Here is a 14,457-nt window from a genome sequence, read left to right on the forward strand (position 1 = left end):
TGGGCCATCGCAAAAGCCTAGTGTGGAAGAGAGGAAGCTGCTGGATGGAGTACAGGTTACAAGTGCCACTGTGAGGAGACAACGCACCTACGGGAGAAGAGGAACCGAGAAGAGAGAAGATTGGCGAAGAGGAGATCATGAGAGGAAACATGGAGTACCTGTAGGACGCAGTGGAAATGCAAGACTATCTCGGAATGCACGACGCGGTGGAGGCGCCGCATGCACTGAATCTTACAGTGGTAACGAGCCGTGGGAGTACACTTGTAGCCACGGAGAGAGGATTTCTTGTAGGTGTTCAGGGAACACCCATCACACCCGGTACTATGCGAGGTGGAGATACAATGAGGCAAGTGACTGGCAAGGTGGTACGAGCCACGTCACCAACTGGAGGAGTGACACTTCAGGAACGGAGGGAGCAAGAGTATAGATGGCCCTCTTGAGTGCTGCTCTTCCGATATGACTCTTATTTTAAGGGGAGGGGTATGTTACAGTGCCCTCTCCTATTTCTTTCGTTTGCCGGCTTAAAGAGTCATATCAGCTCTCCCTACTGATTCTCTGAGGTTCAGGGAATCTATTGATATATGTGGCGACCAGACCGGCTGCCAGTTAAGGGAAAGAAGTTATATTATAAGTTGTAAATAAAGGAAAATTGGCGCCCTGTTATAAAATGAAACAGTATCCCCTACGGCAGATATGACCTTGTGGAAGGGACACTATGCCGATCGCGGATTGGCCGACGTAGGTCGCGGGCGACAAATCAGGGCCCGCCATGACGTCACCGAGTGCCCCGGGCGGCGCCAACGTCAGAGTTGTACTGACCGTGGAAGCGACAGGACGCGCCTCGGTCTGCTCTCAGGGATTGGAGGCTCTGCAAGCCTTGTTCAGTGGATTGAGCTGGCTGTCGCAGCCATCACAGTTATTGGAGACCCTGCGCTTCTGGGAAGCAAAAGAGGAACCAAGTTCAGTGAGCAGAGAAGTGCCCAAACTTGGAAAATAGTCGGCGACGACGCTGGGCGGCGCCGCTGGCTGGACGTTGAGGTCTGGAAGGTGGGCGAGCAAGCTAGCTGTGACTGGGGTCACATCCACTGAGAATCTTGGAAGGACGACACCGTGCCTAGGACAAGGAGCGACGCCCTGTGGGAGAGGCGAGTGTGGGGAAAAATAGTGATTAGCTCAGCGCCCATCGATGAACCAGGATTGGGGCAGCTGAATCTCAGGGATTGGAACGGCGACGACGCGAAGGCTTCACGACACCTGAGGACCTGTGGAACGCCCTGGATCGTCGAGGATCGACCCAAGGAAGCGTGGGAACCTCACACCATCGAGGGACAGGCGTCGTGAGCCAGGAGTGTAAGGTAGATCATTTTTCCCTCCCATTACCCCTTGTATGAGTAGGCTAGTTAGGCCACAATATTTACTTGTGTATGTGGCAGCAAGACTTTATTACTTTAATAGTAGAATAGGCTGCAAGGCAGCTTGTGTCCAGGACTGTCAGAGAGGACAGTGTGTATGTATGGCAGGACAGTGAAGAAGAGGTGCCGACGTGGTGAAGAGGCCCTCCTGTGAGAGTGTGAGACTCCTGTCTTCCTGCCCAGTAGAAGGAGTGTTGGATGGTCGTGGAAGAAGAGGCTGACGATCTCCAGGCTCATTATCCATATTCCATATTCATGTATTACTTGTGATTGTGTGTGTGCGTTCATGTAATTTGCATCAGTAAATCCACACATTTTATTACTGTGTTTGAGTGTGCCTCCATTTTATGATAATTCTCTATGAGCATACATTTCTGGCTACAAACGATATATAATACACCCACTGAACTGCATTGCTGGGGTGCAGATATAATAACCCAGCTGGCGACCTTGCTAAGAGGAAGATAGAGAAGACAGGCGGGAAAGGAGTTCCTGCAACCTTTTTTTGTCTGGCAGGCAGGACTCAGGGAGGTTATGGTTATAGGTAAGCCTGAGTCTTCCTTCACTCCCCCACGGGTCTAGGCCGGAACTGTTAACAGCAGTTTCCCCGTGTTTGACTGAAGGGCTTCCAGGGTGAATCAGTGGCACCCCTTTGTGGTGGAAGCAAAGACCTGCGGAGGTGGGCATTGTTGGTCCTATCTTGTGTGACCAAGGAGACTCCGGTGAATCCAGGGAGTCGGAGGGGCTGAGTATTTGGGCCTTTGAGCCCCTAGCAGCCGAGTGTTAGCAGAGCCCCGGACCGCCCACCCCCACGTGACAACATCCTCTTTCAAACTACCTCATTTTGCGAAACAAGTTTGCACTCTCCCAAGGACTGATTAACCCTTTAGAGTATACGAATCCTTTTTCAAATGAGTCAGTTTTGTATTTAATTGATGACTGTTACGAACCAGAATTCCTCGCCCGAGCACGGAGCAGTGAAGTCCACGCCATCTGTGAGTCCGCTCCCGAAAACCCCACAACATGGACAACACCACCTAGTGGTGACAGGATATGCCGGCAATAGGCACTGGATTCCTGTCCTAGTCGACTCGTGAAGTAGCCGCTGCTGACCTCTGGTGAGGTGACGCTTAGACAGTGAACGCCATCTATGGAGCGAAGAGGTGGACGTTTGTGTCTAAGCTAGTAAGTGAAGTTTCCTAGTGGTCCCATGTAGTGTCCCAGTACTGATGATGTGTCTGCTTTCACAGAGTCAATCTAGGATGGCTGTGATAAACTGTGAATCAGTCTTCCCAAGGCAGCCTAGGTTTCTTCACCAGTCTGCTTTGTAGAAGCTGTGACCCACCCCCGGACGAACTCTGCTGAGTGTGTACTTGCCTGCCTGAGGAGTGGCAGCGACGGGAATCGCCGTATCTGGGGCTGGCTGGTGGAAGAGACTACCCACTGCGGTGCCGACCGAGGAGAGTGACCAGCGAGTCACACGAGGCTCCTGCCTAGAGTTCGCAATTCTAGTATTAGTCGTGGAGTGGCCTAACAGCGCGGCTGATTGGTACCTGCCAGCTACAGGCTGGTCTGTGGTTGTAGGCCATGTAAGTTGTAGAAAATAGAATATTTTTCTAATAAAAGATATAATCCTATAAAAAACCTTTAATCACTATAAATTATTTCCCCCATCTCTTTCCAGAACACTTCCAATGAGAGTGAGGAGGAAACTCAACCAAAAGGCGTCCACCCAACTCACCCCCCACCCCCAAGAGAGGGAGGAGGGGTCAAGACCTTCCCCCACTGATCACTGACGAAGAGACGTCAGAATTCTACTCAGATGAGGACGGGGGGGGGGGAGGGGGCCGAGGAATAAGGGGGGAGGTGGAGGGGGCCGAGGAATAAGGGGGGGGGGGTGGAAGGGTGCCGAGGAATAAGGGGGGTGTAGTGCTGTAGTATTTAAACGTGATAGCTAGAGTAAGTGAAATATGGCAGGAGCCCACTGTAGACTACAATTATTAACATAATTAACTCATTTTGTTGTTTTTACCTAATAAAGCATTTAATAAATTATTTGATGATTTTTTTTTCCCTTGGGGGAGATTTTTAATTTAATACTCCTTAAATACTCCTATATAACCCTCACCAGGAACAAGGTAGGGGGTGGGGGTAGTGCTGTAGTATTTAAATGTGATAGCTAGAGTAAGTGAAATATGGCAGGAGCTCACTGAAGACTACAATTATTAACATAATTAACTTTTTTTGTGGTTTTTACCTAATAAAGTATTTAATAAATTATGGGATTTTTTTTAACCCTTGGGGGTAGTGTTTAATTAAAGGCGATAGCTGTTGTAAGTGAAATATTGTGGGGGCTCACCGTAGACTACAATTAATAACTGCCACTTCTGAGGTGGGTCTATCTGTCAGCACCGGCTCTGAATCCATTGTTTGATAAGTGGGACTATCTGGCACACCGCCTCTGATTCCATTGTTTTATAAGAGGGTCTATCTGGCACGAAATCCACTATTTGTATGTGTGTGTGTGTGTGTGTGTGTGTGTTTATGTGAGTGTGTGTGTGTGTGTGTACTCACCTAATTGTGCTTGCGTGGGTTGAGCTTTGGCTCTTTGGTCCCGCCTCTCAACCATCAATCAACTGGTGTACAGATTCCTGAGCCTACTGGGCTCTATCATATCTACATTTGAAACTGTGTATGGAGTCAGCCTCCACCACATCACTTCCTAGTGCATTCCATTTATTAACTACTCTGACATTGAAAAAATTCTTTCTAATATCTCTGTGGCTCATTTGGGCGCTCAGTTTCCACCTGTGTCCCTTTGTGCGTGTGCCCCTTGTGTTAAATAGCCTGTCTTTATCTACCCTATATATTCCCTTCAGAATCTTGAATGTAGTGATCATGTCCCCCCTAACTCTTCTGTCTTCCAGCGAAGTGAGGTTGAATTCCCGCAGTCTCTCCTCGTAGCTCATACCTCTCAGCTCGGGTACTAGTCTGGTGGCAAATCTTTGAACCTTTTCCAGTTTAGTCTTATCCTTGACTAGATATGGACACCATGCTGGGGCTGCATACTCCAGAATTGGCCTGACATATGTGGTATACAAAGTTCTGAATGATTCTTTACACAAATTTTTGAATGCCGTTCGTATGTTGGCCAGCCTGGCATATGCCGTTGATGTTATCCTCTTGATATGTGCCGCAGGAGACAGGTCTGGTGTGATATCAACTCCCAAGTCTTTTTCTTTCTCTGACTCCTGAAGGATTTCCTCTCCCAGATGATACCTTGTATTTGGCCTCCTGCTCCCTACACCTATCTTCATTACATTACATTTGGTTGGGTTGAACTCAAACAACAACTTGTTCGACCATTCCTTCAGTTTGTCTAGGTCTTCTTGAAGCCTCAAACAGTCCTCTTCTGTCTTAATCCTTCTCATAATTTTGGCATCATCCGCAAACATTGAGAGAAATGAATTTATACCCTCCGGGAGATCATTTACATATATCAGAAACAAGATAGGACCGAGTACAGAGCCCTGTGGGACTCCACTGGTGACTTCACGCCAATCGGAGGTCTCACCCCTCACCGTAACTCTCTGCTTCCTATTGCTTAGGTACTCCCTTATCCACTAGAGAACCTTACCAGCTACACCTGCCTGTCTCTCCAGCTTATGTACCAGCCTCTTATGCGGTGCTGTGTCAAAGGCTTTCCGACAATCCAAGAAAATGCAGTCCGCCCAGCCCTCTCTTTCTTGCTTAATCTGTGTCACCTGGCCATAGAATTCTATTAAGCCTGTCAGGCAAGATTTACCCTCCCTGAACCCATGTTGTCGATTTGTCACGAAGTCCCTTCTCTCCAGATGTGCTACCAGGTTTTTCTCACGATCTTCTCCATCACCTTGCATGGTATACAAGTCAAGGATACTGGCCTGTAGTTCAGTGCCTCTTGCCTGTCGCCCTTTTTGTATATTGGGACCACATTCGCCATCTTCCATATTTCTGGTAGGTCTCCCGTCTCCAGTGACCTACTATACACTAAGGAGAGTGGCAAGCAAATTGCCTCTGCACACTCTTTCAGTACCAATGGCGAGATCCCGTCTGGACCAACAGCCTTTCTAACATCCAGATCCAGCAGGTGTCTCTTGACCTCCTCTCTCGTAATTTAAAACTCTTCCAATGCCGCCTGGTTTACGTCCCTTTCTCCTAGCACAGTGACTTCACCTTGTTTTGTTGTGAAGACCTCTTGGAACCTCTTGTTGAGTTCATCATACACCTCTTTGTCATTCTCTGTATACTTATCCTCGCCTGTTCTAAGTTTCACTACCTGTTCATTCACTGTTGTTTTCCTTCTGATGTGACTGTGGAGTAGCTTTGGTTCGGTCTTGGCTTTGTTTGCTATATCTTTTTCATAACTTTACTCTGCTTCTCTTCTCACCCTGACATACTCATTCCTGGTTCTCTGGTATCTCTCTCTGCTTTCTGGTGTTCTGTTATTCCGGAAGTTCCTCCATGCCCTTTTGTTCAGTTTTTTTGCTTCCATACATGCCCTATTATACCATGGATTCTTCTTTTGTTTCTCGGATTTTTCCTTTTGGGCCGGGATGAATCTGCTTACTGCCTCCTGACTCTTTTGGGTGACATAGTCCATCATATCTTGTACAGACTTAGCTCTGAGGACTGTGTCCCAAGGTATTTCCCTTAGGAACTTTCTCATCTCCTCATAATTTCCCTTTCGGTATGCCAGCCTTTTGTTTCCTAGTTCTTTTTCAGGAGGGATAATTCCGAGCTCTACCAGGTACTCAAAGTTCAATACACTGTGATCACTCATTCCCAAGGGTGCTTCCATCTTGACTTCCCTTATATCCCACTCATTTAGGGTAAATATCAGATCAAGCATTGCTGGTTCATCCTCTCCTCTCATTTTTATTAGATCCCTGATGTTCTGACTTAGAAAGTTTCTTGTTGCCACGTCCAGCAGCTTAGCTCTCCATGTTTCTGGTCCTCCATGCGGGTCTCTGTTCTCCCAATCTATCTTCCCATGGTTGAAGTCTCCCATGATTAGTAGTCCAGATCCATTCCTGCTAGCAACAGAAGCTGCTCTCTCTATTATGTTAATGGTGGCCATATTGTTTCTATCATATTCCTGTCTGGGTCTTCTGTCATTTGGTGGTGGATTATATATGACTACGACTATAATTTTTTGCCCTCCAGTTGTTATTGTTCCTATTATGTAGTCACTGAAACCTTTACATCCCTGAACAACCAACTCCTCAAAATCCCAGCCTTTTCTTACCAGCATAGCTACACCACCACCACCTCTTCCTTCTCTCTATTTCCTCATAACATAATAGTCCTGTGGGAACACTGCATTTGTTATTGTTTTCGTCAGCTTTGTTTCTGTGAGAGCTATTATGCCTGGGGTTTCCTCTAGTACCCATTCTCCAAGTTCATTTGCCTTATTTGTAATACCATCTATGTTAGTGTACATTGCCTTGAGGCTCACTTTCTTCTTTCCCTTCTCAAATCTCCTCCTTGGAGGGGCCACGAAAGCCTGGTGGATAGCGCGCAGGACTCGTAATTCTGTGGCTCGGGTTCGATTCCCGCACGAGGCAGAAACAAATGGGCAAAGTTTCTTTCACCCTGAATGCCCCTGTTACCTAGCAGTAAATAGGTACTCGGGAGTTAGTCAGTTGTCACGGGCTGCTTCCTGGGGGTGGAGGCCTGGTCGAGAACCGGGCCGCGGGGACACTAAAAAGCCCCGAAATCATCTCAAGATGACCTCAAGATTGGTGAATGTTCTGCTGGTGGAGGAAGCTGTGTCATGGGTGTGAAGGTTTGTGAGGTGGATGCCAGGGTTGCAGAGGATACTGGGATGAGGGGTGGGGGTCAAGTGAAGGGGGAAGGACAGGGAGGGTATGGGGTGAACGGGGCGGGAGGACAGGAAGGAAAGGGGGGTTTTCTATGCAGAGGAGGGTGGTGGGGTTGCCCTCCCCGCTCGTGTTACTGGGTAGATGGTTGTGGGTTCCCCCCTCGCCTCTGGGGGTGATGTGTTGGGAGCTGTGGTTTCCTGGTTTTCCCCTCTCGCCCTGCGCTTCTTCTTTGCTTCTGCCGCCATGGCCCTCTCCTCCTTCGTCATGTCCCTCTGGAGGAATACTTTTTTGAATTCTCCCACATGTTGCAGGTGGCTTTTCTTTGTTAGAATCGTGTCCTTTGTGTTCTCGTTTGAAAACACTATCTCTAACACACGGTCTCGGTCTTTTTTGTACCAGCCTAACCTGAAAACCTTCTCAATGCTATGCTCAGCCCCTTCCATGTCTAGTGCCTTCAGTATTTCATTCACTGCCGCTTTGTCCTTATCATTCCACTCTTTCCTATTAGAGCCTTCCTGCTCTTTAATACCTACAGCTACCACTGCTGTGTGTGTTTGTGTGTGTGTGTGTGTGTGTGTGTGTGTGTGTGTGTGTGTGTGTGTGTGTGTGTGTGTGTGTGTGTGTGTGTGTGTGTGTGTGTGTGTGTGTGTGTGTGTGTGTGTGTGTGTGTGTGTGTGTGTGTGTGTGTGTGTGTTTGTGTGTATGTGTGTGTGTGTGTGTGTGTGTGTGTGACTCTAGTGAAAATTGTTATTTACTTTAATTCTCTCCTTAACTTGAAGTATTTTTTTCATTTCTTTACTGACTTGTTCAGTAGATGGTAAAGTTGTTTTCTTCTTTGTTGTTTCTATTTTCCATACATCCATTCTCTCCTGTGAGCAAGTGTAGTTCCTCCCGCTTGCTGGTGAAGCCTCTTGGTAGCAACTGTAACGTCTGTGGGCAAGTGTAAACTCTTTGTCAGTAAGTGTAAACTCTTTGTCAGTAAGTGTAAACTCTTTGTAAGTAAGTGTAAACTCTTTGTAAGTAAGTGTAAACTCTTTGTTAGTAAGTGTAAACTCTTTGTTAGTAAGTGTAAACTCTTTGTTAGTATGTGTAAACTCTTTGTTGGTAAGTGTAAACTCTTTGTTAGTATGTGTAAACTCTTTGTTAGTAAGTGTAAACTCTTTGTTAGTAAGTAAACTATTTGTTAGCATGTGTAAACTTTTTGTTAGTTAATGTAAACTATTTGTTAGTAAGTGTAAGCTCTTTGTTAGTAAATGTAAGCTCTTTGTTAGTAAATGTAAGCTCTTTGTTAGTAAATGTAAATTCTTTGTTAGTAAATATAAACTCCTTGTTAGTATGTGTAAACTCTTTGTTAGTAAGTGTAAACTCCTTGTTAGTAAGTGTAAACTATTTGTTTGTAAATATAAATTCTTTGTTAGTAAGAGTAAACTCTTTGTTAGTATGGATAAACTCTTTATTAGTAAGAGTAAACTCTTAGTAAGTGTACCCCGTCATGTGAGCTAGTGTAACCCAGTTTATAGTAAAGCTCTTCTTGTCAGCCAGCGTAATTTTCTGTTAGTGAAAATAGCTCCAGGTTAGCCAGTCTAACTCCTTGTAAGAACGTTAATCATCATGATAGAAAGTATATTGTAATGTGAGCAACATCATTTCTATGAGTTCACAGGTACTCATAGAGACTCAGAAACACTGAAACATTCGAAGACGCACTCTCAGGTACTCTTGCAAAGACAATCCGAAATACACTCATAAATATCACTCACAGAAATACTCACATAGACGGTCAAAGAAGCACTCAGAGGCACTTATAGAAACATTCACACAACGTCACAAAAAGGTACTGATTTACATTCATTGCATTCATGCAAGAAAATTCTTGCATGAAAATAGGTATTCAAAGAGACTATCACAGAGGTACTTAAAGAGGCTCTCACAGAGGTACTCAAAGAGGCTCTCAAAGAGGCTCTCACAGAGGTACTAAAAGAGGCTCTCTCAGAGGTACTCAAAGAGATACTGACATTGGAACTCATGAAGGAGTGAGTGAGACACTCAGAGAGACAATCAGAGATACTAGGAGACACTCAAAGAGAAAGTCACAGAGACAATCACAGAGACACTCACAAATAAACTCACAGAAACACTAAAAGACACTCACGTAGGAACTCGCATATATTCTTTCACAGGTAATCATAAAGGCACTCACAGAGACACTCACGGAAATACTCACAAAGTTACCAAGATGCTTACAGAGACACATAAGGTTTTACAGTCACTTACAAAGGCTCACAGAGACACTCTCACGAAGACACTCACAAAGGTATTCACAGAGACACACATAAAGACACCCTGACTGACACAGATACACCCACAGATACACCCACATAGACACTGAGTGGTTTACAACGCGACAAAAGAACTTACAAAGACTCTCTCTGAGACACATAAAGAAAAAAATGACACTCACAGAGACACAGGAACACTCACAGAGACATAGGGACACTCACAGAGACACAGGGACACTCACAGAGGCACAATGACACTCACAGAGACATAAGGACACTCACAGAGACACAGGGACACTCACAGAGGCACAGGGACACTCACAGAGACACAGGGACACTCACAGAGGCACAGGGACACTCACATAGGCACAGGGACACTCACAGAGGCACAGGGACATTCACAGAGACACAAGGACACTCGCACAGACACAGGGACCCTCACAGCGACAGTGACACTCACAGATGGTACGGGACACTCATAGAGGCACAGGGACACTCACAGAGACACAGTGACACTCACAGAGGCACAGGGACACTCACAGAGGCACAGGGACACTCACAGAGACACAGGGACATTCACAGAGGCACAGGGACACTCACAGAGACACAGGGACACTCACAGAGGCACAAGGACACTCACAGAGGCACAAGGACACTCGCACAGACACAGGGACCCTCACAGCGACAGTGACACTCACAGATGGTACGGGACACTCACAGAGGCACAGGGACACTCACAGACACTGGGACACTCACACAGACACTGGGAAACTCACAGAGACACTGAGACACTTACTGACACGGGGACACTCACAGACACACTAAACACTCACAGAGAGATTTTAAAAGACACTTACTGAGGCACTCACAAACAATCATAAAGACACTCACAGTGTTAGTCAGACACTCATTGTGACACTCACATAAACGCTTACATAATTACTCAAACAGGCGCTCATAGACAAACTAATACAGGCGCTCATAGACAAACTAATACAGGCGCTCATAGACAAACTAATACAGGCGCTCATAGACAAACTAATACAGGCGCTCATAAACAAACTAATACAGGCGCTCATAGACAAACTAATACAGGCGCTCATAAACAAACTAATACAGGTGCTCATAGACAAACTAATACAGGCGCCCATAGACAAACTAATACAGGCGCTCATAGACAAACTAATACAGGCGCTCATAGACAAACTAATACAGGTGCTCATAGACAAACTAATACAGGCGCTCATAGACAAACTAATACAAGTGCTCATAGACAAACTAATACAGGTGCTCATAGACAAACTAATACAGGCGCTCATAGACAAACTAATACAGGCGCTCATAGACAAACTAATACAGGCGCTCATAGACAAACTAATACAGGTGCTCATAGACAAACTAATACAGGCGCTCATAGACAAACTAATACAAGCGCACATAGACAAACTAATACAGGCGCTCATAAAAGCAGTCAGACATAAACAGAAACGTAGTGAAACTCCCAAAGACACCCAAATAGGTACTCACAGAGAGACCCACGCAGGTATATTTAGAGGCACTCACAGAAAAACTCAGGAGACACTTTCAGAAATACTCACAGAGACACTTTGGGAGACACTTACATAGGCAATCATAAAGATACAGATGTACTCAAAGATATACTCAGAGAAACACTCACATAGGGATTCACAGATAAATTTACTGAGGTTCTCACAGATAAAATCACAGAAGCCCTGAAAAAAGTAATCTCTCAGAAACTTAGGTAGGCACTCAGACACTCATTCCCACAGGTACTTACAGAGACACTCAAACACTCACTCCCACAGGTACTCTCAGAGACACTCCCACACGTACTGACAGAGACACTCACACGTTCCCACTCCCACAGGTACTAACAGAGAAACTCCCACACGTACTCAGAGACACTCACACACTCCCACACGTACTCAGAGACACTCACACACTCCCACAGGTACTCTCAGAGACACTCCCAAAGGTACGCTCAGAAACACTCACACACTCCCACAGGTACTCTCAGAGACTCTCACACACTCCCACAGGTACTCTCAGTGACACACACACTCCCACAGGTACTCTCAGTGACACACACACTCCCACAGGTACTCTCAGTGACACACACACTCCCACAGGTACTCTCAGTGACACTCCCAAAGGTACGCTCAGAAACACTCACACACTCCCACAGGTACTCTCAGAGACTCTCACACACTCCCACAGGTACTCTCAGAGACACACACACTCCCACAGGTACTCTCAGAGACACTCCCAAAGGTACGCTCAGAAACACTCACACACTCCCACAGGTACTCTCAGAGACTCTCACACACTCCCACAGGTACTCTCAGAGACACTCACACTCCCACAGGTACTCTCAGTGACACACACACTCCCACAGGTACTCTCAGTGACACACACACTCCCACAGGTACTCTCAGAGACACACACTCCCACAGGTACTCTCAGTGGCACACACACTCCCACAGGTACTCTCAGTGACACACACACTCCCACAGGTACTCTCAGTGACACACACACTCCCACAGGTACTCTCAGAAACACACACACTCCCACAGGTACTCTCAGTGACACACACACTCCCACAGGTACTCTCAGTGACACTCACACTCCCACAGGTACTCTCAGTGACACTCACACACTCACACTCCCACAGGTACTCTCAGTGACACTCACACTCCCACAGGTACTCTCAGTGACACTCACACACACACACTCCCACAGGTACTCTCAGTGACACTCACACACACACACTCCCACAGGTACTCTCAGTGACACACACACTCCCACAGGTACTCTCAGAGACACACACACACTCCCACAGGTACTCTCAGTGACATACACACTCTCCCACAGGTACTCTCAGAGACACACACACACTCCCACAGGTACTCTCAGTGACACACACACTCCCACAGGTACTCTCAGTGACACACACACACTCCCAATGTCTGTCAGGGGCTAGTAGCTGAGTGGACAGAGCGCAGGACTTGTAATTCTGTGGCCCGGCCTCGATTCCCGGACCAGATAGAAACAAATGGGCAAAGTTTCTTTCACTCTGATGCCCTTGATACCTAACAGTAAAAATGGTACCTAGAAGATAGTCAGCTGTTAAGGAGCTCCTTCCTGCGTGTGTGTGTAAGGGGGGGGGGAAATAGTTAGTAGTTATTTACAGTAGATTGACAGTTGAGAGGCGGGCCGAAAGAGCAGAGCTCATCCCCTACAAGAAAAATGAGGAGAATACAACTAGGTGAATACTCCCACTGGTACTCACAGAGACACTCATACACACATTTTATATGGATTGCCAGAAAGTCTTTAACACAGTACCACACAAGTGGCTAGTGCTAAAGCTGGAGATGCAGGCAGGAGTGAAAGGGAAGGTACTCCATTGGATAAGGGAGTAACTAAGCAACAGAAGACAGGGAGTCAATGTGAAGGGTGAGGTCTCAGATTGGCGAGGAGTCACCAGCGGAGTCCCGCAGGGTTCAGACCTTGGACCTATTTATGTCAGATATATGTAAATGATCTCCCAGAGAGTATAGAATCGTTTCTCTCATTGTCTGATGATGCTGCAAAAATTTTGAGGAGGATTAAAACAGAGGATGATAGTAGGAGAGTGAATGGTCCAACAGATGGCTACTAAAGTTCAACCCGAGTAAATGCAAGGTAATGATATAAGGCGGTGGAAACAGGAGGCCCGACTCAAGATACAAAATAGGAGATGAAGTACTTCATGAAAGGACAGAGAGGATATTGGGACATCTAGGAGTTGACATCACACCAAACCTGTCTCCCGAAGCCCACATAAATAGATTACATCTGCGGCATATGCGAGGCTGGCTAACATCAGAACAGCCTTCAGGAACCTGTGTAAGGAATCATTCAGAACCTTGTACACCACAAATGTAAGACCAATCCTGAAGTATCTCGGCAATAATGAAGCGTTTATGTGAGTGTCACAGTGAGTGTCTGAGTAACTCTGTGAGTGTCTTTATGAGTGTTTGTCAGCACCTCAGTAAGTGTCTTATTTAATCCCTCGGTGAGTGTCCCCGTGTGTCTGTGAGTGTTCCAGAGTGTCTGTATGAGTGTTCATGTGCCTGTGTACGAACAGACACACGAGATATATCACCAATATATCCCACAGTTTAGTTTAGTAAACTGTTAGTTTACAAATACTAACTTTAATAAATTGTTAGTTTACACATACTAACTTTAATAAATTGTTAGTTTACACATACTAACTTTAATAAATTTTTAGTTTAAACATACTAGCAAAGAGTTTACACTTACTTTCAAGGAGTTTACTCGTACTGATAAGGAGTTTACTCTTACTGATAAGGAGTTTACACCTACTGACAAAGAGTTTACACATACTGGCTAAGAGTTTACACTTACTAAAAAAGTTTACACTTACTAAAAAGAGTTTTCAGTTACTGAAAAATAGTTTACACTTACTGAAAAATAGTTTACACTTACTGAAAAACAGTTTACATTTAATAACAAGTAGTTTACAATTACTAAGGCAGAGTTTACAATTACTAAGAGTTTACAATTACGAATACAGAGTTTACAATTACGAATACAAAGTTTACAATTACTAAGAAAGAGTTTACACCTACTAAGAAAGAGTTTACACCTACTAAGAAAATGTTTACACCTACTAAGAAAATGTTTACACCTACTAAGAAAATGTTTACACATATTAACAAAGAGTTTACACATAATAACAAAGAGTTTACACATATTAACAAAGAGATTACACTTACTAACAAATAGTTTACACTTACTAACAAAGAGTACCCCTACTACCAAAGAGTTTACACCTACTACCAAAGAGTTTACACCTACAAACAAAGAGTTTAC

The 14,457-nt window shown here is 45.4% G+C and overlaps 1 protein-coding gene across 1 annotated transcript in view; it reads left to right on the forward strand.

The window, feature by feature from the left end:
* The window catches only part of LOC138359594 (luc7-like protein 3), a 57,947-nt gene extending 43,972 nt beyond the window's left edge, over window positions 1-13,975 (forward strand). The window contains exons 2-3 of the mRNA XM_069318977.1: window positions 9,457-9,590; window positions 13,853-13,975. Coding sequence (XP_069175078.1) covers window positions 9,457-9,590; window positions 13,853-13,975 — 257 coding nt within the window. The remainder of the gene's footprint in view (window positions 1-9,456; window positions 9,591-13,852) is intronic.
* Window positions 13,976-14,457: the final 482 nt, after the last annotated feature.

The sequence above is a fragment of the Procambarus clarkii genome, chromosome 1 (assembly GCF_040958095.1).
Source record: "Procambarus clarkii isolate CNS0578487 chromosome 1, FALCON_Pclarkii_2.0, whole genome shotgun sequence".
In the NCBI taxonomy this organism is placed as follows: domain Eukaryota; kingdom Metazoa; phylum Arthropoda; class Malacostraca; order Decapoda; family Cambaridae; genus Procambarus; species Procambarus clarkii.